Genomic DNA, 27679 nt, shown 5'->3' on the forward strand with positions numbered 1-27679 from the left:
TAAACTATCAAAAGTATATATACCTGTAAGCCATTAAATAGCTTTATGTTATTTAAAAATTTTGACATTGGAAAACATTTATGTGTAATTTGCTTTTTCAATCCTTGAAGTTTTACCTTTTTATAAAAATGTTTTTTAATAAAACCATTGTATATATATAAATAATTTTTTGTGATATAAGAATTAAAATGTTGAATGTTATGTATTTTTCAAAGGTAATTAATTTATTAGTTTCAATGTTATTTATATTTAAATTTTAACATAACATTAATACCTTTTGCTAATATGAAATGAATTTGTTTTAATTATCAACTTGTTAATTTTAAGCCATTATAAAGCTATTTTGTTATCTTTTTATGTGTTGAATTATGCTATAGAGCCATATAAAATCTTATTAAATAAAACTTGATTAAAAATGTTTGTACAATGAAACACTGCATAGTTGAAACACTTAATGTACACAGGAAAATATTACATTCAATATGTTGGCCTTCCTATCTGCTTTTATATAAAAGTGATTTTTTTTCTTCGATTTATTACTTATGAATTGTTTATCACAGATACAGTACAGTAGGTTGTGTAATTTGTTACATGTTGCTCATTAAGCAAGAGGTGTTAAACGAAGCTCATTAACTTGTGCATGTTTTACGAGTATTTAAAATTGCAAAAAAAAATTATATTTTAGTTGTAGAATTAAATAACTTCCTCTGAGTTCTGTTACCAGTGAGACAGCGAGGTTGACTGCTAGCCTGAAAGTCTCAAGTTCGGATCCCTCAGTCTATTCAGTTTGTATGGGTACCTGATTTTAAGAAACTAGAGGTGGTTGGGCATAGAGCGTATAGAACTCAGCTTGTATGGGTACCTGACTTTAAGAAACTAGAGGTAGTTGGGCATAGAACTAATTAGAACTGACCACACTGTCCATTTGTATTTCCAGGTTACGAAATTTAAGCTTTACTTATCTACCCCATGGACGAGTAGGTCCAAAAAGATAATCACATTTTATTTCTTTCAGCTGTGGTCTAATTACTTAGTTAACTGCAATTATTATATTTAAATTTATCTTTTCATGATATCATGACTAAGCAAGGGAAATTTCATTTTATAAACATTTTTATTACTTTGATATTTATTTTTAACCTGTCTTTATATGGATACAGAATGTGTCTAACATGAAATAAACACTATAAATAAAGTTTAAAATAAATTTAAATAAAGTTTAAAATAAATTTAAATATATTTAAGACATTTTAATCATGTGTTGGTGAAGGTGTACTTTAGAAGTGAATAAAAAAAAAATTTCTTACAAAAAAACCTGCCTTTGTTTTGTTTGATTTTTCAAACCACGGTAGACCACCCTATATACTTAAGACACGATTAGTTTATGCTGGATTATCTTTCTTAGAAAAAAAAATCTAATAGCATGTCGAAGCTATATTCATACCTGGCTGTTATAACTTATAACTTAGCTAATTGTTTTCTTTGTCTTAATTAGCATACACCGCTATTAAGTTGTTTTATTTCCTACTTTTGAGTAATTCAACACTTCCAATGCTGAAACTGAAAATATTTTGATTTAAAACACTATCAGTAGCCCGTGAAGGACGATTATCAGGAAATAAATTCTCGTGCTATCGTCACAGGGGCAAATTGAAAACTAAAATCTGGAAATAACCGTGGCATCTGCTCGTTATTTGACTTCTGCTTTAGACCACCAGGGGATGACATCATGTATCACCACCCTAGGTAGGTATCATCACATGAAGCAACGATCCAGAGTTTCTTCCAGGCATCTCTTCGGAAGAAAGTCTACCGCCCCCCCCCCCCCCCGCCCCCGAACGGAATTGAATTAATATAGAAAATATATACTTTTAACAGTGTCCCCCCCTCCTCCCCCCCCCCCCCCCCCGAAAGGAAAAAGTCAGGAAGAAACACTGCAACGATCTGACATTTCCTCTGGTAATGAAGGGGGGGGAGGAGTTGTCATAGCGTAGAAGGATAATAATAATCATTAAAAAAGTTTTTAAAAACCCACGTTTTCTGATTGAACTAAAAAGTAGAAAATAAATGCTATAGGCCCTACATCACAATAATGCAAGCGATCACTCTACTATAAGCGATCAAAAACGTGGGGCGCCGAAGTAAAAGTTATATTACTATTGATTAGATAATACTATTGACTTTTATTAGGGAGCTTGTAGAGAGTCAACAGTATTAGAAACTGTAAGAAAATCACGGCGCCCCACGTTTTTGCTCGCTTATAGTAGAGTGATCGCTTGCATTATTGTGATGTAGGGCCTATAGCATTTATTTTCTACTTTTTAGTTCAATCAGAAAACGTGGGTTTTTAAAAACTTTTTTAATGATTATTATTTTCTACTTTTTAGTCTTTGTCTGTTTGTTTGCATTAAAATCTTGCTATCGATTTTATCTTTTCACTTTTTTTGGGTAAACGAAGACAACTCGTAAAAAGACAACTCGTAAAAAGACAACTCGTAAAAAACACGTTGTTTGAATACGTTACTGACTAGAACACATAGATTTGAACCCGTGTCGAGTGGGATAGCAATCGTGTGCCCAACCACTCGACCATATCGTCTCCCCCAAACTGGCCTACCTCCTGTAAGTTTAAACTCGGTTCAAGCTAAATTCTCTGCCCCTAAGCCTGTGGCGACATGTGATCGTTCGCTTCACTGCGCGCGAGGTACGCGTCGCTGGTTTTTTTTTTGTAATGGCTAGCAGAGGAGAATTATATATATAGATTATATAGCGGTCTAAAATGCTCAATAAAATGTTTCCATTGATCAATTTAGTAATAATAACAATTGAATATTCAATGGTCATCCAAAAGAAAGCTTCCCTGAAAATTTCAGCGCGCTAGCTAACTGGGAAGTGCCAGAAATTTCGATCGCAAGATTGGATTGGAAAGACAAACAAATAAATAAATAAACACACAGAGAAAGCAAGTTAAAGAAAACGTGGTAAAAAAAAATTAATAAAAAACGTTTTAATAACAAGCTTTTATGTAATGATGCACTAAAAAGTAGAAAATAAATTATAGACTACTATTTAAATAACTATAAAGAAAAGCGTGGGTCACTTTAGTATCTATTGGATACCTTTACTAATGTTATGGAAGACACCCACGCTTTTCTTTATAGTTATTTAAATAGTAGTCTATAATTTATTTTCTACTTTTTAGTGCATCATTACATAAAAGCTTGTTATTAAAACGTTTTTTATTAATTTTTTTTTCAGTACTTTACATGTTTTATCTACAATAGAGTTACATGACTAAAAACCATTGCGCGCCTACTGAATATCACGTTCAGTAGGCGCGCAATGGTTTTTGAACGCAGCCATTACGTGGTCGTGATGGCGCAGCTATTGATGACGCGTGTGGTGTGGTTGGCTAGACATGCCTACTAATTCGGTCCAAATTTTAATTAATTCATAAAAAATCAATTAGGCATCCAATTAAGTCAAATTTAGTTTCAGATTATACTGTCTTAATGTCTTGACCCACGTGCCAACTGTGAATCGTGTCGGTCAAGTAGAACTGTCCGAATTTTCACTCCTGCGTTTCCGTCTAGACAGACTGACGACTGACGACAGACTGACGAGGAAGTGAGTTAAATAAAAGCTTGTAAAAAAAATTCATAAAAAACGTTTTAATAACAAGCTTTTATGTAATGATGCACTAAAAAGTAGAAAATAAATTATAGACTACTATTTAAATAACTATAAAGAAAAGCGTGGGTCACTTTAGTATCTATTGGATACCTTTACTAATGTTAAGGAAGACACCCACGCTTTTCTTTATAGTTATTTAAATAGTAGTCTATAATTTATTTTCTACTTTTTAGTGCATCATTACATAAAAGTTTGTTATTAAAACGTTTTTTATGAATTTTTTTTTCAGTACTTTACATGTTTTATCTACAATAGAGTTACATGACTAAAAACCATTGCGCGCCTACTGAATATCACGTTCAGTAGGCGCGCAATGGTTTTTGAACGCAGCCATTACGTGGTCGTGATGGCGCAGCTATTGATGACGCGTGTGGTGTGGTTGGCTAGACATGCCTACTAATTCGGTCCAAATTTTAATTAATTCATAAAAAATCAATTAGGCATCCAATTAAGTCAAATTTAGTTTCAGATTGCATTGTCTTCATGTCTTGACCCACGTGCCAACTGTGAATCGTGTCGGTCAAGTAGAACTGTCCGAATTTTCACTCCTGCGTTTCCGTCTAGACAGACTGTCGACAGACTGACGACAGAGGAAGTGAGTTAAATAAAAGCTTGTAAAAATAAGACTTGACTGTAGAGACTAATAAGGACGGTGTAAACTTGACGATTTGGTTCGAGAGTATGTGCGCCTGTTTAATAAAATATTTGGAGTGTGACGTGAGCGTGACAACGTTATCGATGACGTAGGACGCATGAGTGAAGACAGTTGGGGGGTTAGCCATAGTAGGAAAAGGACGTGTTGTATATTTTTGTAGTGTGTTTCTCGCTCGTTTAGTATTAGTATTTGATAATAAAATTAATTCTATTTTATGATCGAAGTTGTTGATATCGTTAACTTAGTGTCGTCGGTAAATAAGAGTGCTCCCTTCCTCATCACATGTTTATAGTTGGAGTGTTAGTTATAGGAGTAGTCATCATATAGTTTCATATAGTAACGCATACATTTCCCCCCGTCACAAGGGGAGGGACATTGGTTAAAGTAGAGCCTATATACTTTCTATAGACATATTATAAAAAAAAATTCATACTTGATGATATAGAACTATAAGCTATATTATAATTCAGGCTCTTATATTTGCAAGTCTACAACATAACTCGATATGAGTGTATTTTTTATTATGCATTTTACATTGAAATATAAAATTCTTGAAGATAAATAACACGAACAATTGGTTGACGTTCCCTAGATACATTAGAAAATACTATTCTCTGTAGGCTATTCACATTAGAAGCAGTGTTTCTTCCAGACTTTTTTCACCGGGGGGGGGGGGGGGGGGGGGCGGACACAGGTAAAAGTATGTTTTCTATATAAATTCCATTTCGTTCGGGGGTGGGGGGGGGGGCGGTCGACTTTTTTCTCCCCCCCCCCCCCCCAAGAGATGCCTGGAAGAAACTGATTAGAAGGTAAGTACTCTACATAGACTACATTATTATTGTTTTATTGTATAATATAATTGCCTTGCAGCGACTATTGATAATTATTTTACGACTCAGCTACTTAATCATTAGTCTACGAACATAATATAAAGCTGTACTGCTCTAATAAAGCAAAACGAACGTTTGCAATTCGATAGTACATTATTTACAATTCGACGCGAAGGTAATAAAATTCGCCAGACGACAAATACATACAGCGAATATTTATATTAGGCTGGCGAAAGCGATTCCGCCCTACGCGGCGAATGTGAAGCCCCACTCTGCTATGTCACCGGCGTGTGTGCCACAACCCAACGATTCAAGCAGTGTTGTCATTCAGCCGTGCCGATAGCTGTGTTTCAAACCAACGGATCACTCTAAAAAGTAGGACCGACTTGTCGTAAGCGTTCGATACAAACAATTTTTAATTCTTTGTAGTGTAAATTATCGAACAATTACTAGATTCCAATTTAAAAATTTAAAGAAGTTTTGATACTAAATATAATAAATAATCTAACAGAACGTGATTGCTAAGCCGTGTGTTGAGTTATTGGATTAAGCTTTGAGTGTGTATAGCAGCAGTCTAGCAGCAACGGATAAAAATAAAAACTAAAAAGTGACTTTGACCTTTCTCACTGGATTAAGTCCTAGATCTATATAGCCAGGTAAGCAAACGTTGATCTAACTGCCAAGTTAGCTGGGTCTATTTTTTTAAATTCGTATGCACAGACAAGAGTTACATTTAAATACTAAAGCACCGAAATAAACACGAGGCTTAAAATAGATTTATCTTCTAGATTCTAGTAGTTGGATAAATGTAGAAGAAAAGTGTACCTTTCGTATCTTTTTATACTTTTTATTATTATTTCTAAAGCAGGGAAATCCTTGGAATGAATAGGATACGAACTATTAATATAATCTTACACGAATAAAACTGCACCCTTAAGGCCCCTCATTAGTTTTGTTACCTATTATGAATTGTTTAACGGTCGTGATGTTTACGTTTTAGGCCAATTAAAAAAAAAAAACAACAGTTGTTAGAATTTAGAATCAGCTTGTTTTTGCTTTGTTTAAAAATTAAGATGGCGTTTAGTGTGGGGGGTGGGGGGGGGGGTGGGAGTCTCTGCCAACACTTAAATTACCACAGTGATTAAATATTTAATACGAAAGTGAACATCACTTTTCACGCTTCAAATTATATTTTTGTAGCAAATTATTTTTTATTATAACAATAATGTTTTGAAAAAATGTTTGTGTTGAAATATTTTTATTTTCTAAAGGCCAAGTAGGCCTACCCATATAGCCTACGTGAATACTAAACATCCTAATTTATAAAAGGCCATGTGCGCTCTTCTCTCTCTCTCTCTCTCTCTCTGTCTGTCCGCAAAATATTTTCGCCGGACATCACGTCAGAATCGGCAGCGATATATCGAGAACTTTTTGCAAACTTTTGTTGAAAATAATATGTTAGGTGTTTTAAATGTATAACCACAATTTTAGTTAAAGAAGAAAAATAAAAATTAAAGGCGTATTCGAATGTAGAGAAACAGTATTATTTATGCAACCGGAAAAGCATTAATATGTGTGAAAAAGAACGCATAAAACTGTGACGTCACTATTGCTTATACATTAACTAATGACGTCATCTGCCGTGTTTAGAATGAAAAGAAATGAACTATTTCATTCAAATTTGATTTAGATCTACGTACACTATGAAATGTATACAATACAATTTTTCCGGCCTAAACTCATAAAATTTATTTTATGTATTTGGATTCTAGATCTAGAGATTCTAGATCTAGACTAAATCTAAATCTAAATCTACGCAATAACTAGATCTAGAATCTAGACGTAGACGCTAAGATCTAGATTTAGACTCTAACTTCTCTAAAATCAATTCCAAAAATAAATTTCTATATTAGGACTAAACTATTTCAAGACTTATTTATTTTATACAAAATCTTTGTTATGAACTGGCTAATTTGGGATAAAAAATTAATTTGAAAGAATAGGCATATTCGCGTAAGTTAAGATTTTAAAATACGTGTTTCATTCTCCGTATTTTATAAGGTGCCTAAATAGCGGAGATGTTAGTGTACATTAAACCACGCAGGTGGTGCGGGTTCGAGACACAGCAAGTCAACTTGGTTAATGTACTCTTTTTTATTATGCTCGGGCTAAACTTAAAAAAAAATTCTTTTAGGAATCTAGATCTAGATCTAGATTGTCGGGTGTCCGATAGGGCACTTCCCGGCGCCGCAGGCGCTTCAAATTTGGCATGATCTTGCCTTGGTGCGACAGAACACGGGGGCCGGTTGGCCGAAAAGTCTACGATGTGGGGGTCAAAACTGACCTCGACTGACCGGTACCTTATATGAGCTATAAATCGAAAAAAAATGTCCACGGAAGAACCTCTTCATAACTCTTGAGGTCGTAGACCGAGCTTCGGGCGAATTAATTAAGCATTCAAATTCTCAATGTTTTCGATAGCCTAAGCGAAGCTGGGCAGCATGCCTAGTTATTTATATAGGTGATTAAAAATAAATAAAACAAATGGGCATGAGGCCTGAGTATAATGACAAATGCTGGAGACCGGACTTATCAACCTAAAATACATCTATATTGTCTAGATCTAGCGCAACGTTTTGGTTTAAAGTTCCTGTGAAATACCGAACACAACAACAAAACACAACGTGTAGCCTGCACGACATTGTGAGAACCACTGAACAAACACGCCGAACCTCAGTTGTTTGATAGCCTTGAGGTCAACCATTTTTGACAGAGGCTTTAGCAAGAGATTGACGGGCCAATGTTTTCTGCCTCGCCACGACATGGTCTTTATTAATGAGAGATTCCTGCAGGGTATTGATAGCTTGGGCTCTGGGATGGAATGTTGCAGGAAGATACAATTATTTAGTGGCAGTTGGCTGCGAAGGTAATTTAAAAAAAAATATTGTGCATACAGGCTTATTAATTTATGCAGAAAATCCTATTTCTCACCCCCACCCCTAATTGGTTTTGTAAACTAGTTTGCTTTTTTTTTTTTTTTTTTTTTTTTGCGACTGGGGCGTTACAAGTGGGGGAGCAGGGGGCGCGGCCCCGTTCAAACAGTGTAAGCTCATTTCACATACATTTTGTTTTAGGGTTTTAGGGCCTATAAATACAATTAAGGTAACAAACTAGATTTATTATGTAAACGTAATGAAGCAAAATGCTGGCTCTTATTGATAGGATAATTTATCCTCTCTTGCTTATGTGTTCTCTGAATTAAAAAAAAAAATGTTTCTTCTCTGTGATAGATATGCTAAGAAGCTTATCTTGTTTACATTTTTTTAAAAAGTATTTAAAACAATAATAAAAACGTTTCTTCTCCTTACGTGGAGGGCTTACTTACAGCCAACGCATAAAATATTCACACCCTCACACACCCACACACCCATACACACCCATATCCACTCACACAAAGATAATATAAACTACTGTACGTAATGATTTAAACAGGCATCAAATATCCTGAATAACATATACATGTAACAGAAATGTAATCGCCACAAAACAGACACGGGATAAAAACATAATTCTCTCTTTGTCCCATTTTAAGATTAGCCCGTACAGTCAGTGCCGAACTGATCCAATTATCTAGGAAATTCACCCTATGCAGCAGCGGGGCTGTAGTGCCAAAGTGATCCAATTATGTAGGGAGTTCATTTGGTGTTACCCATATTTTATCTTTTTTTTTTCCTTGTCAGCTAGAATCTAATTATGTGTGATACACCACGGCGATTGATGTTGCTCTTATATTACGTAGATGTTGTGGGAGGGGGTGTGCCCACATCCAGTACAGCTAGTAATCATTGTAATAGATTTTACTCTGTCTTTTGAATCGCTGTTTCCCGATCAATGAGGATGTTGGTTTAAACACAGATATTTGTCCCTCCTAATTTCTCAACGTAGGCTGTTTCGATTTTCCTAAGTCATAGAGTAACTATTGATTTTTAGCGTGTAATAAATTATACTCAAAGATAAAGCCGGCTTATGACGTCATAAACATGACCCAGGAGTTGTAGGGGTGATGATTTTTTGTTGGCCGGCTTGTGACGTCATAAAACCTACGGGCCAAGCATGACCCAGGAGTTAGTGGGGGGGGGGGGGAAGGGGTGATGATTTTTTGTTGGCTGGCTTGTGACGTCATAGAACCAACGGGCCTAGCATGACCCAGGGGTTGGTGTGTGTGTGTGGGGGGGGGGGGGGCGATGTTGCACGTGACATCATCGCACGACACCATATCTCGAGGTGAGTACTGCTAGGCTTAAGAGGACAAGATAAAGATCTGAGCAACCAACAGCCCACGATTTACCGCGTGTGGCGCTGTTTGCGGATCAATATGTCACATACACTGGCTGATTAGATCGATGAACATCACATACACACGCGGTAAAGAACGGAAGTAAATATCACATATGTGTACTGCCATAAGCCCAATTATGAGGAGCTAGAGATTGTATGTACAGTTTTAGAGGGGACTTTAAGAAAATGTAACGTTAAATAGTACATCTCCACCTGCCGTGGTATTACAACACTGTTTCTTTTGTTATGAAACTTGGGTCGCTGTTGTGTAGTGTAAGTGGGTAGAGTATATGACCAGCAGTATAGTTATACTTGGTCATGAGGGCGATTAGATTTGTCAGAGGGAGGGGAAACTATTTGTTAAAAAATAATGTTAACTTATGACACAGCTGTGAACATTGGACCGTAGGCAACCTGATATAATAAGTGAACCAACACCCGTAGACATATGCAACCTGATATAATAAGTGAACCAACACCCATATGCATTTGCAACCTGATATAATAAGTGAACCAACACCCGTAGACATATGCAACCTGATATAATAAGTGAACCTAAACCCGTATGCATATGCAACCTGATATAATAAGTGAACCAACATCTGTAGGCATATGCAACCTGATATAATAAGTGAACCAACACCCGTAGACATATGCAGCCTGATATAATAAGTGAACCAACAGCCGTAGGCATATGCAACCTGATATAATAAGTGAACCAACACCCGTAGACATATGCAGCCTGATATAATAAGTGAACCAACACCCATATGCATTTGCAACCTGATATAATAAGTGAACCAACACTCGTAGACATATGCAACCTGATATAATAAGTGAACCTAAACCCGTATGCATATGCAACCTGATATAATAAGTGAACCAACATCTGTAGGCATATGCAACCTGATATAATAAGTGAACCAACACCCGTAGACATATGCAGCCTGATATAATAAGTGAACCAACAGCCGTAGGCATATGCAACCTGATATAATAAGTGAACCAACACCCGTAGACATATGCAGCCTGATATAATAAGTGAACCAACACCCGTAGGCATATGCAACCTGATATAATAAGTGAACCAACACCCGTAGACATATGCAGCCTGATATAATAAGTGAACCAACACCCGTAGGCATATGCAACCTGATATAATAAGTGAACCAACGCCCGTAGGCATATGCAACCTGATATAATAAGTGAACCAACACCCGTAGACATATGCAGCCTGATATAATAAGTGAACCAACACCCGTAGGCATATGCAACCTGATATAATAAGTGAACCAACAGCCGTAGGCATATGCAACCTGATATAATAAGTGAACCAACACCCGTAGACATATGCAGCCTGATATAATAAGTGAACCAACACCCGTAGGCATATGCAACATGATATAATAAGTGAACCAACGCCCGTAGGCATATGCAACCTGATATAATAAGTGAACCAACACCCGTAGACATATGCAGCCTGATATAATAAGTGAACCAACACCCGTAGGCATATGCAACCTGATATAATAAGTGAACCAACAGCCGTAGGCATATGCAACCTGATATAATAAGTGAACCAACACCCGTAGACATATGCAGCCTGATATAATAAGTGAACCAACACCCTTAGGCATATGCAACATGATATAATAAGTGAACCAACACCCGTAGACATATGCAGCCTGATATAATAAGTGAACCAACACCCGTAGGCATATGCAACCTGATATAATAAGTGAACCAACACCCGGTGGATACAACTGTATACACGACGACACACCAGACCCTGCGCCGTACGTAGCGGACAACACGACTGTCCTGACTGTCATGTCCTGATAATTTAGGACCCCTTAAAGTTTTTTTTTCTATCCCCGCGGGCCCCTGAAATTTGACCCTCCCCCAACGTACTTGAGGAAAGTGGAAACAAGCCGCCAGAGGAAGGGTTGACGGGAGTTACGGGACGTTGATTTCAATTATATTGCTGCTATACAACGGGGCTAGAGATAGACTGTCATAGACTGTGTCATTCTTTGTGGACTCTGTAACAGGAGATGGCGTTGGTAACTTTTTACCATCTTTTTTTTTGTCAGTCTGGAATAAAGGGTCGTCCCTACACATCTAGATGTAGGGAGGATGTGTGTAAGGGGGGGGGTGTCGAGTGGGGGAGCGTTTAGTCTTCTAGAGGAAGTAATCTGTGGGTAGGTTGGGGAGGGGGGGGGGTTGAAGAAATTTGACTCAGCATTCAATATGGATTTATACAAGAGTAACGTATGTGAAGAGCATGTATATTTTGTTATGTCAGGGGAGGTGGTGACACCTGTAATATAATTGTCAGTGGTGAGTTGTCATACTTTAACGACGTGTGACTGTATGTGGGGGTGGGGATAAAATTGGCCATAGCGTGCTTTACGGACGACCCCTAAGCTTTAACTTGTATAGACATAACGGTGGCGTAGCAAGGTGGGGTGTCAGACGACGCGGGGCTGCATGCACCACCCTTGTGACGCCACTGAACCAGGTCATTATGTGCAATCGAAACAGTATTGATCTTCTGATAAGACCGGCTACGCGATTAGCCCTCCCAATAAAACATTTCAGCCACGACTCATAATTTTATCGCGTTTTATCTTTCTGTTAACATTACATTCTTTATCGTTTCCGTTATAAACATCTGAGGATAGTTCGACCGGGAGTGTGTTCGTTTGTTTGTTTGTGTGGCTCGGCTTAAAGATTGTAACTCAGGCCGCAGAGTAATCTGATTTCAACCCCCCCCCCTCCCCCCCCCCCCCCCCCCCCCAAGAGGAGCATTTCGTTAACTGACCGAAGGACTGGTAGTTACGCTGACCGAGAGGTTGTTGGTTAGCCAACTGAAGGACAGTTTGTGTGCTCAGTGTAGGGACTGTGTTTGCTAAGTCTCACTGAAGGCGTGATGCTGAATTAATACGCCAACTTTTCAATTGTTACAAAAAAAAAAAAAACGGTTGCCATTAGACCAAACTAAACGGTACCTATCTACTAAAATACACGTACACACATTCAACACACATACACACGCACACACACAAATATATACCTTTCACACTTACTATACATTAGTTACCTTTCCATTGTATTCACTACATGTCATAAGGTGCTTATCACGTGAAGTTGACGTTTCATAGTTCTATTGTTAGCCGCGATGTCAGCTTGTTGCCATGTAATTACTCATGGCATTTTGACCTCATTAGATGACCTGAACTGACCTTCTCTCGTATATATATATCGTCGCTATTGGTCAGTTGGTGTGGAGTTGTGATTGTTCCCACCTCAGTGCCAAACTTAGTTTCCAAATCTACAAGTCACGTGACATCTAAGGTAAGCCACCAGTCTCTCTTCCAGCCGTGCTATATTATAAAATTATCAATGATAAGTTATCATCTCTTATCATAGCATAAGAATCAGCCCATATATCGCAAATGTAGAAAATAAAGACAACGGACTACTCGGTGGGACGAAAAATCTTTTTCCGAGTAGTCCGTTGTCTTTATTCTCTACATCGGCAAAAGATAGTTCTGCGCATGCGTATCTTTTTCCGGCTAGAATCGGCCTAAAGACAAACCATTATGTAGGCCGACACGTCTGGACAATACAATGCTAATTATTTTCTTGGCCTACAGTCGTTTCTTCATCTTTCCAACATGGTGCCTTGATTTATTGGCCCGTGTTAGGGCCAGACTCGAACACACACCCCATTAGGATAAACACAAAGACAGTGATCGATGAGAAACTCTACCAGACATGTCCAATACAGCCTAGCTTTACATTTATGTTTATAGCTGTCTTTATAAGATAGTAAAGTTCAACATTTCAGGTTTTTTAAATGTAACTATCTGCTTACAAAACCCCTGCTGTTAGAGATTGTGACATGTAATACATTTGTGTATGCTTGAAGCATTTATGACTGCTACGTTATGTGAATTAGGGTTTTGTCAAGTCATGATTTTATTGTTTTAATTGTTTGTAGTCTAGGTTGTGGCAAGTAGGCCTGCTTGTTCTAGTTCTCTTGCTATAACCCCCATAGGGCTAAGCTATACAGTATCGAATTATGTTGTTTTTCGCCATATCCAATTACTTTTTAATTGCTAGTTAATTTGTTTGGGTCACGGTACGGGTGTGGGTAATTAGCATTATATTTTGAGCATCAGTTGAGGTGTGGATCAGAGAGAGAGAAATTATTTAGGACGGTTTATAATTAGACCTAGCCACTTTTACATTTAAGAAATATTTTATTATATATTTGTCTTGGTTAAATATTGGAGGCTGCTATAGTTTAGGTGGGATAGTCTAACCTGTGTTTGATTGCCTACATTAACACTCATGTAGTAACTACACGTAATCCTAGCAGTGGCGTAGCGAGGTCGGGTGTCACCCGGTGCGGCACTTAATGGTGTCACCCCCCAGAGGCGTAGCGACCCTTCCCGGGGACAAAGGTTCAAATTTTCGATTTGCACCCCCCCCCCCTCAAACTTTCGATTTGAACCCCCCCCCTCAAGTTTTTCTCTATATATGTTGCTATTTTTTGCCTTGGTGTCACCCCCCTAAATGGTGTCACCCGGTGCGGTCCGCAACTCCGCCCCCCCCCTCGCTACGCCTCTGAATCCTAGTAACACATGCAGTGTATAGTTACACCGTTAGTCGCAGAATTTACCTGTTCTGTCACCATGTCGTATAAAAGGATAATTCTTTCAATCTTATACCCAGACCCAACTTGTGTCGAGTACCAATTAGAGCTGGGTGGGTTCTGTGACACCTTGACGATTCGTTTAGGATCCGAACCCTTGTATTTCGGTGGAGCAATCGTGCGTTTTATCACTCGACCGCACCCTCGCATACAACTAATAATAGATTTTATTTTAATAAAAAGAAAAAAAAATGCACTCGCTTCACGAATGTAAGTTTCTAACACTCTTCTACACAGTGAAGGTTAGGTAACCCTGTACAAAATAAAGGGACGTAACTAGATCTCCACTTCCTGACTTGGATATCGAGATTGATATCTGGTTTAATCATAATGTCAAAGCTATTAGAGGAGTTTACTTCGTGCGATGTTTGGCTTTGTATAGTTTCATGAATAGAAGAACTAAAGAAAGATCTGCGTTTTTTAATGGGAGATAGGGAAGCTGTACATATACACCATCTACCTTTTACACACTATGATTAACATACTACACATTATGTTAACTACACATTAGATAACACACTACACCCTGGTTGCACTACTGATGTAAATTCACACACCTAAACCCTCAACATTAAACATGTCCTATTTGAAACATGCAATTTATTGGCAAAACTATTAAATCAATATTTAATTTAAAATAGCTTCTTACATATCAAGTAATCAGCATCACAAAACAATGCAGTTCTGAAAACCATTTTCCTGCTGTATTTTGTTTTGTTTGATGACTATGATGTGTCTGATGTTTCATGTTTGATGTGTCAGTAATGTATAGCACACCAAAACACTACACACGACTGAGGCATGAATGATGAACGTGCCTCGGTTGTTGTAGACTTGAACAATGCATGTTTGTGCTGGAGCTCTTGAATTGAAAAAAAAATTGACATATAATGTCAGTACAATAATACTCGCAGTACAATACAGCCTATACGGCAGGCCAAATAGAATCCCTACGTTTTAGTGGTTAGGGCATAATACAGATATTGTATGGGCTTAACAAAGCCCGACTGGCTTTAGGGTCTTTTAAGTAAATTACGTGACTTTCACAGCTTAGTAGATGATTCAACGAACCCGCGACTTCAGAGTTAACATACGAGCGCTCTACCACACAGTTCATTTTTTTTACCAGTGGCTGATTTCCGGTTAATTATAATGAACATGATGTACACACGTCAAGTTGAGTGCTGTACACATGTACGACAGTTATCACTTGAGCCATCTCTCTGTACACCGTAAGCTTAACGCTGCTGTGATTGATCTGACCAGTGTTTCTTCCAGGCATTTTTTCTCCGGGGGGGGGGGGGGGGGGGCTTGAAGTTTTTTTTTGGGGGGGGGGGGTAGACTTTCTTCAGGTGGGGGGGGGGGGAAGGGGCTTTGACAAATGTGATCTATCAATACACCATAAGCTTAACGCTGCTGTGATTGATCTGACCAATGAAATCAACTACCAACTTCATTACGGATAGACGCCATGCTAGATTTATAGAACTCCTTTATCATGCTGTGATACCCCCTCCTACACAAACACCCACACCCGAACCCTGAGACTGACTGCTGGAGAAATATCCTATTGCTGACTCCTTGACTCACGGATACGAAAATAACCTAACATTGACTTCCCAACCCCTTCAGTTAATCCCCCCCCCCCCCCCCTCCAGTGAGAATCCGGTTACCGGTCACAACAATAACTTCCTCCATTGCTCCGGGGAGGATAAAATGTCCAGGGACGACAAAATGTCCACGAACATGTCCAGCATTCTACCCCCCTCTACCCCCTCCCAGTGTAAACATGAAATAACAAGACGCTTTACATCAGCATACCGACTCGCTGACGGCTTCTAATTAAGTTGGCTGATCTTTTCGATTAAGTCCCGGCTCTCTCATCATTGGTGGCTGTCGGCATCTGAGTCTGGACCTGTCTTAGAGATCACGAGTCTTGTCTGTTCAGATATCACCATGGTGACGTGTCTTACAACCATCACCATGGTAACGTGTCTTGTCTGTTCAGACATCACCATGGTAACGTCTCTTGTCTGTTCAGACACCAGAATGTTGAAGTTTGTTACAACCATCACCATGGTGACGTGTCTTGACTGTTCAGACACCCCAATGGTGACATTTTTCTGCCGGCACAGAAGACTCAGTTGTAGCGTAATTAATCCGCATAGAAATTTCAAAGTTCAGTTGCTTGTCTGTACAAATATTTTCAACCTTTCTACAGAAACACCCCTAAATTTCTACCTTCCTACAGAAACAGCCCTCAAATTTCAACCTTACTACAGAAACATCCTCTAAATTTCAACCTTACTACAGAAACATCCTCTAAATTTCAACCTTTCTACAGAAACATCCTCTAAATTTCAACCTTACTACAGAAACATCCCAACCTGTCATTCCACCAGATGTTTGTTTACAGTTATTCCCCACAACTCCCCCACTATTTCCTCACAAATCCCCACTCAATTTTCCACACAACTCACTTAATAAAACAATAACACACTGCCATTTCTCATCAGCAAATGGACGCAACAAACATATTAAAAAAAATGAAGTGGGATACTGAGAATGGCGACCTAAGTTTAAAACAAATGTAATCTTTTTTTTTAAATTCAGTCCAGCTGACGCAACAAAAAATGAGTTGGACCACATTCACGAAGGTAATTTACAATACGTTGATAAGCATCAAACTGAGCTCCAAGTTACAGATAAAAAGTTCATTCACTGTATCAACTGTTATCACTATTTTCCCACACACTTACCCACCCACCCACAAACACACACCGCCCACACATCTGCTTGTTTAAGATATTTATATCATACATGACACAGGAAGATTCGTGACGTCACCAGCCAACCTGTATGTTGATGAATACCTTACGAGCCCCCCTACTACCCCCCCCCCCCCCAACAGGGGTGATCCTTGTCACGGCCCAACCAAACCGACCGTGTCGAGATCCGTGACGTCAAGCTCTCAGGTGGGTTGATAGAACCGACCTAGCACTTGACCTGGCCGTGTATGCAAATTTCTGGATCACAGGTATGGCTACATTCTCGCGATCTGTGATCAAAGGTATGCCTTGACTCTCTAGATCTGTGATCACAGGTATGCCTTTACTCTCTATATCTGTGATCACAGGTATGCCTTTACTCTCTATATCTGTGATCACAGGTATGTCTTCACTCTCTATATCTGTGATCACAGGTATGTCTTCACTCTCTATATCTGTGATCACATGTATGCCTTCACTCTCTATATCTGTGATCACAGGTATGTCTTCACTCTCTATATCTGTGATCACAGGTATGTCTTCACTCTCTATATCTGTGATCACATGTATGCCTTCACTCTCTATATCTGTGATCACAGGTATGCCTTGACTCTCTATATCTGTGATCACAGGTATGTCTTCACTCTCTATATCTGTGATCACAGGTATGTCTTGACTCTCTATATCTGTGATCACAGGTATGCCTTCACTCTCTATATCTGTGATTACAGGTATGCCTTCACTCTCTATATCTGTGATTACAGGTATGCCTTCATTCTCTAGATCTGTCATCACAGGTATGCCTTGGCTCTCTATATCTATAACCTGGACGTGTATGCAAATGTCTGGATCACAGGTATGCCTTCACTGTTTAGATCTGTGATCACAGGTATGTCTTCACTCTCTAGATCTGTGCCCTGACGTGTCCGGCTGGTGTTCAATCATCCGTGTCGTAACATTGACGAACTTAGCACGAGCGGATCTACATCTTACGTCTGCTGTCACCCATCACCATCTTACGTCGGCTGTCACCCATCACCATCTTTCTTGCCTAACACAACGCGATCTGATTAAATCGTACCCTATCCTTGCTCCATCGCATCGTCGATCTCTAGTTAATGCTAATTTAACATTATTATACGGTCTAGTAGTACCCACCCTATCTTATTCATAATCACCTTCTTTGCTATTAATAACTCAGTACACTCACTTGAGTCAACTGGTCAGATGGATAGCACGTCCATCTCATAGCTAAAAGGTGCGGACGTCCGGTACCAGAGTTGGCTGTGTTCTCAGATCCTTCCAAACAACACCGCCCCACCCCCACCTGACCACTACCTACTCCTGCATCTAATGAGCTATGTATTTGCACTGGCTATTTATAGTTCTGCTTTTAAGCCTAAACCTTACATATCCATTGAATATCCTTGATTGAATCTTGCATACGATTCCTGATGTATTATTCAAGCCTGGTGGGGTTAAGAATTACCATCATCCCCCCCCCCCTCATCCTTACCTTTCTAAATATAATTTTCAAGATTAGGAAAGAGTTAGATCTAAATACTTTTTTTCATCCATTTTTTAAACTGCCAGTGAAATTTAAATACACGACCGTATTTAGATACACGTCGTTTGACCTTGAAGAGATGAAAGGTGGTGGAGGGGGAGGTGGGGGGTGGTTCTCAAGCATGATTCACCCGACCCTTGTGTACATGTTACATGTAAACACGTTAATTTTTTGTACTTGTAGTTCACAACGTCCAATCAACAGGCTTACATTGTACACAATGACGGCCCTGTGATACCTAATCACACAGACGTAATGCAGAAAAAATTCACGAGAACCAGAAACCACTCTCATTGAATTAATAGCACAAAGAGACCGCGAACCATTTATCAAAATACATAGGATATTTAATTTTTTAAAAATTTAAACATCTACATTTATTTTGAAAGCAGGACCTACGGTTACTAATACGACGACATTTTTTTTTATTCCATGGGGATTGTCTTCAAGAAAAAAAAATCTTTGAAATAAAGAACTTCGCTTGTACAACGTGTATTAAATTTCGCTCCGATTTCGGGTTGAATAGGGTTAGCTGTATCATGGTAATTTATCTTGACCTCTCCTTGGTTGTCCGAGGTGAATCATTGGCTGTGTGTGGGAGGGGGGGGTGAACAAGGTAAACACATTAAGGAACAATCAACTCCGCTGATGTTGAAATTAAGACCCCCTTTTGTTTCCTCTGTTGTATCCGTGTTGGCACTATACAGTAGTGTTTACATGGTCTCATTAGCCAGACATATACGTCAGACGTTCAGATGGTACGACATAAACGTCAGACGTTCAGACGTACGACCACCCGACCTATGGTGTTTAGCTGGTCTCATTAGCCAGACATATACGTCAGACGTTCAGATGGTACGACATAAACGTCAGACGTTCAGACATTGTGTGACCACCCGACCTAGCCCTGTCTTTTGATCTGCTTTATGCCAGGCTAATGCTGGAACACATGGGACTTGTTTGGTTGCTGTGCTAAGGTCGATTGGATGTTTTGAGCTAAGGTCGTTTGCATGTTTTGAGCTAAAGTCGATTTGATGTTTTTGAGTTAAGGTCGATTGAATGTTTTGAGCTGAAGTCGATTTGATGTTTTTGAGTTAAGGTCGATTGAATGTTTTGAGCTAACGTATATTGGAATTTTTTAACTACTGTGTATTGGATGTTTTGAGCTAAGGTCGATTGGATGTTTTGAGCTAATGTTGATTGGGTGTTTTGAGCTAAGGTTGATTGAACGTTTTGAGCTAAGGTCGATTGGATGTTTCGAGCTAATGTATATTTGATGGTTTGAGCTAAGGTCGATTGGGTGTTTTGAGCTAAAGTCAATTGTATGTTTTGAGCTATGGTCGATTAGATGTTTTGAGCTAAGGTCAATTGGATGTTTTGAACTGAGGTTAGTTATACGTGTCGCCAAAGTTATTTTGAGCTAAGATCGTTTGTAGGCTATGCTTCGAGCTAAGCACATTATTTGATTTTGAGCTAAAACTGATTTGATGAGTTAAAGATAGATTTAAAACTACTGAGCTAAAGCCAATGATAACCATTAAACATTTGATCAATGACACTGAACTAAACCCTAATCGAACCCGCTGCGATGATAGGCCATGCCCCCCCCCCCCCATAAGACAAGGGCTTTTGTCGTGTTCACGGGTCTACAGAGCGAGACCAGAGCAAATGACGTTCGCGTCAACAAACTCCTGCACCACCACAAACTCCAGCACCACCACAAACTCCTGCACCACCACAAACTCCAGCACCACCACAAACTCCAGCACCACCACTAACTCCTGCACCACCACAAACTCCTGCACCACCACAAACTCCTGCACCACCACAAAATCCTGCACCACCACAAACTCCAGCTCCACAAACTCCAGCTCCACAAACTCCAGCTCCACAAACTCGAGCACCACAAACTCCAGCACCACCACAAACTCCTGCACCACCACAAACTCCAGCACCACAAACTCCAGCACCACAAACTCCAGCACCACCACAAACTCCTGCACCACCACAAACTCCAGCACCACAAACTCCAGTACCACAAACTCCAGCACCACAAAATCCAGCACAACAAAATCCAGCACCACAAACTCCTGCACCACCACAAACTCCAGCACCACAAACTCCAGCACCACAAACTCCAGCACCACAAACTCCAGCACCACAAACTCCAGCACCACAAACTCCACCACCACAAACTCCAGCACCACAAACTCCAGCACCACCACAAACTCCAGCACCACAAACTCCAGCACCACAAACACCACCACCACAAACTACAGCACCACAAACTCCAGCACCACAAACTCCAGCACCACAAACTCCAGCACCACCACAAACTCCAGCACCACAAACTCCAGCACCACAAACTCCAGCACCACAAACTCCAGCACCACCACAAACTCCAGCACCACAAACTCCAGCACCACCACAAACTCCACCACCACAAACTCCAGCACCACAAACTCCACCACCACCACTAACTCCTGCACCACCACAAACTCCTGCACCACCACAAACTCCTGCACCACCACAAAATCCTGCACCACCACAAACTCCACCACCACAAACTCCAGCACCACAAACTCCACCACCACAAACTCCAGCACCACAAACTCCAGCACCACAAACTCCAGCACCACAAACTCCAGCACCACAAACACCACCACCACAAACTACAGCACCACAAACTCCAGCACCACCACAAACTCCAGCTCCACAAACTCCACCACCACAAACTCCAGCACCACCACAAACTCCAGCACCACAAACTCCAGCACCACAAACTCCAGCACCACAAACTCCAGCTCCACAAACTCCAGCACCACCACAAACTCCACCACCACAAACTCCACCACCACAAACTCCACCACCAAAAACTCCAGCACCACAAACTCCAGCACCACCACAAACTACAGCACCACAAACTCCAGCTCCACAAACTCCAGCACCACAAACTCCAGCACCACAAACTCCAGCACCACAAACTCCAGCACCACAAACTCCAGCACCACAAACTCCAGCACCACCACAAACTCCACCACCACAAACTACAGCACCACAAACTCCAGCTCCACAAACACCAGCACCACAAACTACAGCTCCACAAACTCCAGCACCACCACAAACTCCACCACCACAAACTCCAGCACCACAAACTCCAGCACCACCACAAACTCCACCACCACAAACTCCAGCACCACAAACTCCAGCACCACCACAAACTCCAGCACCACAAACTCCAGCACCACAAACTCCACCACCACAAACTCCAGCACCACAAACTCCAGCACCACCACAAACTCCACCACCACAAACTCCAGCACCACAAACTCCAGCACCACCACAAACTCCAGCTCCACAAACTCCAGCACCACCACAAACTCCAGCACCACAAACTCCAGCACCACAAACTCCAGCACCACCACAAACTCCAGCACCACAAACTCCAGCACCACCACAAACTCCAGCACCACCACAAACTCCACCACCACAAACTCCACCACCACAAACTCCAGCACCACCACAAACTCCAGCACCACAAACTCCAGCACCACAAACTCCAGCACCACAAACTCCACCACCACAAACTCCAGCACCACCACAAACTCCAGCACCACAAACTCCAGCACCACAAACTCCAGCACCACAAACTCCAGCACCACCACAAACTACAGCACCACAAACTCCAGCTCCACAAACACCAGCTCCACAAACTCCACCACCACAAACTCCAGCACCACAAACTCCACCACCACAAACTCCAGCACCACAAACTCCACCACCACAAACTCCAGCACCACCACAAACAACAGCACCACAAACTCCAGCACCACCACAAACTCCACCACCACAAACTCCAGCACCACAAACTCCAGCACCACAAACTCCAGCACCACCACAAACTCCAGCACCACCACAAACTCCAGCACCACAAACTCCACCACCACAAACTCCACCACCACAAACTACAGCACCACAAACACCAGCACCACAAACTACAGCTCCACAAACTAACTACAGCACCACAAATTCCAGTACTACAAATTCCAGTACTACAAATTCCAGTACTACAAATTCCAGTACTACAAATTCCAGTACTACAAATTCCAGTACTACAAATTCCAGTACTACAAATTCCAGTACTACAAATTCCAGTACTACAAATTCCAGTACTACCAATGATCGTCCGAGGCCATTTTGTGTCCCAATCATCTGGTCGACATTACAACAACGACGCCATACAATTGGTACTCTAATAGACAGCCCCTCGGCGGGAGTTTATGTTGTCAGTCTATTCTGTTATGTCCTTACTGCCGTGTATTTGGTCTTTCTATTCTGCTTTGTCCGCACTACAAATGGCAAATCCATCTAGAACAAGTACCACCACGATAGCAAACAATTCCAGCCTTGGGCAGGTTATTTAGACGGCTTTTGTAAGTGTTGTGCTTGTGGGAGGAAGGGGGAGGGCGTGAAAAGGAGTGGGGTGGGGGAGGGGTAACCAATACAGGGAAAAATCTGATTCATAACGTGTGTTCTTCCATGAACAAGTTACAAGTAATGTTACGCTGTGTTAGTTTTGTGTTTGTAGATTCGTTTCAATGTGCCACAAAAACTCTAGCACAGTGTGACGTCGACTTTGACAAATTATAAAATAATTTTTTTTTTTTTTTTTTTTACACATAGTGTGACACTGGAACTAATTGCTGTTTAGAATTAGTCTAATAATGGTCCGTGTCATTTAGCACAGTGTCACATACAAAAACGTCATTTAACATAGTGTGACATATGGAACAAGGCCTTTGACACAGGGTCGTGTTGGGATAGCATAGGTGCTCGACTGTCCTACTAATGACACGTATGGAGAGGCTGGTCTCGAATCTGAACCTCCAAGCCTCACCATTTCCTTGATAAAACAACAATCCGACCAGTCAATTAAACCGGAGAGTCACATGTTAGTTTTGAAAAAAAAGCCTTCGAACTCATCCAACAGGTTTTTTTTAAACTCCAATAAAAAAAAAATCTCGGGACGCATTTGATGTCAGTCTTGATAGATAACAAAAAACAGCCACCCGTGAATGAGGTGTGTTGAACGGGCCATTTGCCGGCAATCACTAGTCCCCCCAACGTCACACTATAGCCCCGCCCACCTACCTTGTAGTGGATTACCATTTCTTTCATCCCGTCTTCAATTTTGGCGGGGTTCTATTAATAGAAACATACTCTCCAACCTGCAGAGCTTACTATAACCAGCCAACAGTTGGCCTAATAAAATTTCAACGATATGAAATAGAACTACACACGTATTCATGTGAGGATATCTGTTACTATCGCGGTAACGAAGTGTGTGTGTCCGTGTGTTTGGTGACTTTTGAAATCGATTATTAATTAATTACTCATCATAAAGTGCTCCGTGTGGTGCGGCAAGCCCAGTCGCTCACCCCCCCCCCCCCCACCTCCCGCCCCAACACCTGTGTATTTCCTGTCGCAATTCTCATCGGACTTACAACATCTGTTGGTCTGACAACGCCTGCCATTAAAGGTAGGTTCGAACAGGTTTTCACTTCTGCTAGTATTAGTTAGGCCTAGGCCTAGTCTAGTCGTGTCATTTTCAACGGCGCAACAAAGCGAGGATTATTGTTGATTTGGATGACACCCTATGCAGGCATGTTTATCTATTAATAAAATTATATTTAAATACTACCGCCATATTAAGTTATTCGTAGATTGAAATAGAATCCATTGCGCAAGCTGTATCAAGTAGATCTAAAGGTATTTTCTAAATGCGTTTTTTAATGTGTTGTATATTATTTAGATACTAAACACCGTATTGAATTAACCGCACACCGAGGTCTCTTGTTTAGCTTGTCATCTTTCTAGAAACACATCTAACCTATGCAGTGGCGTAGCGAGGTCGGGTGTCACCCGGTGCGGCACTTTTGATTTGCACCTCCCCTCAAACTTTCGATTTGCACCCCCACCTCAAGTTTTTCTCTATATATTTTTCTATTTTTTGCCTTGGTGTCACCCCCCCCCCCTAAATGGTGTCAACCGGTGCGGTCCGCACCCCCCGCCCTCCCCCCCCCCCCCCCCCCTTCGCTACGCCTCTGAACCCATGCCAAATTTCTAACACTGAGCTTAACATTCGCCTCTCTAATGTAGCTGTTCAGCTGACTAGGCCTACCTGTTACATCACCCCCCCCCCCCCCCCAAAAAAATAAATTAAATTAAAGTAATATTTTAACACGTTTTTAACACGTTTTTATTAACACGTTTTTATTAACTCAGCTTCGCGTGTGTTTGTTGTTAAAATTGACATCGAAAATTAGCCCACTTCTGATTGCTCTATAGATCTGAAATTTGGCATGCAGGTTACTTTCGCCTAACAATTTCAGATGCAATCATAAAAACTAGCAATTAGAGACCGTAATTAGCTTAATTTAATTACGCCCAAAGGACCATAAAATTGAGGACATGATTTCTAAAGATACCGACAAGACTGGAGGCTTGTTGACACAGTTACTTCGGCCCCAATCGATGTGAGCGCGCTGGCCGTGATCGTATAGTGGTTAGTACTTCGCGTTGTGGCCGCGACAACCCAGGTTCGAATCCTGGTCGCTCAAGATTTTTTTCAGTCCGTGTATTTATAAACACTTAGTCAATTCATACTTAATCAAGTCATTAGATAAAGTAGAAAATAAACTATATAAAAAACTTTTTTAAAAACCACGTTTTTCATGTGTAGCAACGGACTAAAAAGGAGAAAATAAAATACTTAAAAAAAACTTTTTAAAAAACCACGTTTTTCTTGTGGACTAAAAAGTAGAAAATAACTATTTACATACATTTGATGACAAAAAACGTGGGTCGGGCAGATGGGTCGGGAAATTTGATGGTGAACGTACCCACGTTTTTTGTCATCAAATGTATGTAAATAGTTATTTTCTACTTTTTAGTCCACAAGAAAAACGTGGTTTTTTAAAAAGTTTTTTTTAAGTATTTTTTATTAACTCAGCTTCGCGTGTGTTTGTTGTTAAAATTGACATCGAAAATTAGCCCACTTCTGATTGCTCTATAGATCTGAAATTTGGCATGCAGGTTACTTTCGCCTAACAATTTCAGATGCAATCATAAAAACTAGCAATTAGAGACCGTAATTAGCTTAATTTAATTACGCCCAAAGGACCATAAAATTGAGGACATGATTTCTAAAGATACCGACAAGACTGGAGGCTTGTTGACACAGTTACTTCGGCCCCAATCGATGTGAGCGCGCTGGCCGTGATCGTATAGTGGTTAGTACTTCGCGTTGTGGCCGCGACAACCCAGGTTCGAATCCTGGTCGCTCAAGATTTTTTTAGTCCGTGTATTTATAAACACTTAGTCAATTCATACTTAATCAAGTCATTAGATAAAGTAGAAAATAAACTATATAAAAAACTTTTTTAAAAAACACGTTTTTCATGTGTAGCAACGGACTAAAAAGGAGAAAATAAAATACTTAAAAAAAACTTTTTAAAAAACCACGTTTTTCTTGTGGACTAAAAAGTAGAAAATAACTATTTACATACATTTGATGACAAAAAACGTGGGTCGGGCAGATGGGTCGGGAAATTTGATGGTGAACGTACCCACGTTTTTTGTCATCAAATGTATGTAAATAGTTATTTTCTACTTTTTAGTCCACAAGAAAAACGTGGTTTTTTAAAAAGTTTTTTTTAAGTATTTTATTCTTGTCATCGAGTCATCCCTATCGCAGCCCTCGTCGTTTTTTTTTTCATTAACGCGCCACGGGTGAAAGTCTATATTTATATTCACTAGTTTTAGGACCCTGGTCACACAACGGACCGTCGGTAACTGTAGATCCTTACACCCCGTGTCATAGTACGTTCATGTCCCGGGCTAAATGTGAGGATCGGGTGTCATTGGTTGAGTCAACATCAAAACATTTCTTGTACTGACGTTTTATTTTACGTTTTGTACGTTTACTTATGTTACGTAAAAATATTTTTTTAATACATTGAGTAAGTGAAAATATATTGAATTTTAAAGTTGTGTTTTGGTTAGCATGAAAATGTAGCCTACAGAGTTGACTAAATGTTGTTAGTAAATTAGTCTAGATAGACAGCTAGCTAGCTAGCTAAATGTAGCTAGTAAATGTAACCTACATAGGTAGACTAGCTAGCTAAATGTAGCCAGAAAATGTAACCTACATAGGTAAACTAGCTAGCTAAAAATGTAGCTAGAAAATGTAACCTACATAGGTAAACTAGCTAGCTAAATGTAGCTAGAAAGTCTAGCCTACGTATTGAGTCTCAAGTAAATTTGGTCTCGTTGATGTAGCCAGTAATCTGGCAATTTTAGGGTAGCCAGTAATCAGGCAATTTTAGGGTAGCCAGTAATCAGGCAATTTTAGGGTAGCCAGTAATCAGGCAATTTTAGGGTAGCCAGTAATCAGGCAATTTTAGGGTAGCCACTAGCCAGCAAAGGGAATTAGATCAAGTGGTTTATCGAGTACAGCTATAAAAGCTACTTCAGTTAGCCACCATAATGTAGCCTCTAAGAAGGCTACTTCTACATACTTGAATACAGCTATAATAGCTACACCTAGCTACTCCAGTTAGCCACCATAATGAAGCCTCTAAGAAGGCTAAATCTACATACTTGAGTACAGCTATAAAAGCTACTCCTAGCTACTCCAGTTAGCCACCATAATGAAGCCTCTAAGAAGGCTAAATCTACATACTTGAGTACAGCTATAATAGCTACACCTAGCTACTCCAGTTAGCCACCATAATGAAGCCTCTAAGAAGGCTAAATCTACATACTTGAGTACAGCTATAAAAGCTACACCTAGCTACTCCAGTTAGCCACCATAATGAAGCCTCTAAGAAGGCTAAATCTACATACTTGAGTACAGCTATAATAGCTACTCCTAGCTACTCCAGTTAGCCACTATAATGAAGCCTCTAAGAAGGCTAAATCTACATACTTGAGTACAGCTATAATAGCTACACCTAGCTACTCCAGTTAGCCACCATAATGAAGCCTCTAAGAAGGCTAAATCTACATACTTGAGTACAGCTATAATAGCTACACCTAGCTACT

At 40.1% G+C, this 27679-nt stretch overlaps 2 protein-coding genes across 3 annotated transcripts in view; both read left to right on the forward strand.

Moving 5' to 3' along the window:
• Positions 1-5506: 5506 nt before the first annotated feature.
• Positions 5507-27679, forward strand: part of LOC131955275 (uncharacterized) — a 48487-nt gene continuing 26314 nt past the window's right edge. Inside the window, exon 1 of one of the 2 annotated variants that reach the window (XM_059319317.1) lies at positions 5507-5834. The gene's annotated coding sequence lies outside the window, so the exon portion shown is untranslated. Of the gene's footprint in view, positions 5835-24036; positions 24114-27679 lie in introns of those variants that run through there. The other variant, XM_059319319.1, reaches the window with a different exon arrangement.
• On the forward strand, positions 17849-22830 carry LOC131955268 (uncharacterized). Its single transcript, XM_059319308.1, is given in 5 exon segments — positions 17849-17863; positions 20431-20822; positions 21148-22351; positions 22353-22608; positions 22700-22830. Coding segments are annotated over 5 exon segments (1998 nt in total).

This window comes from Physella acuta, unplaced genomic scaffold, assembly GCF_028476545.2.
Source record: "Physella acuta isolate Inbredline_101_S28 unplaced genomic scaffold, ASM2847654v3 ptg001061l, whole genome shotgun sequence".
NCBI lineage: Eukaryota > Metazoa > Mollusca > Gastropoda > Physidae > Physella > Physella acuta.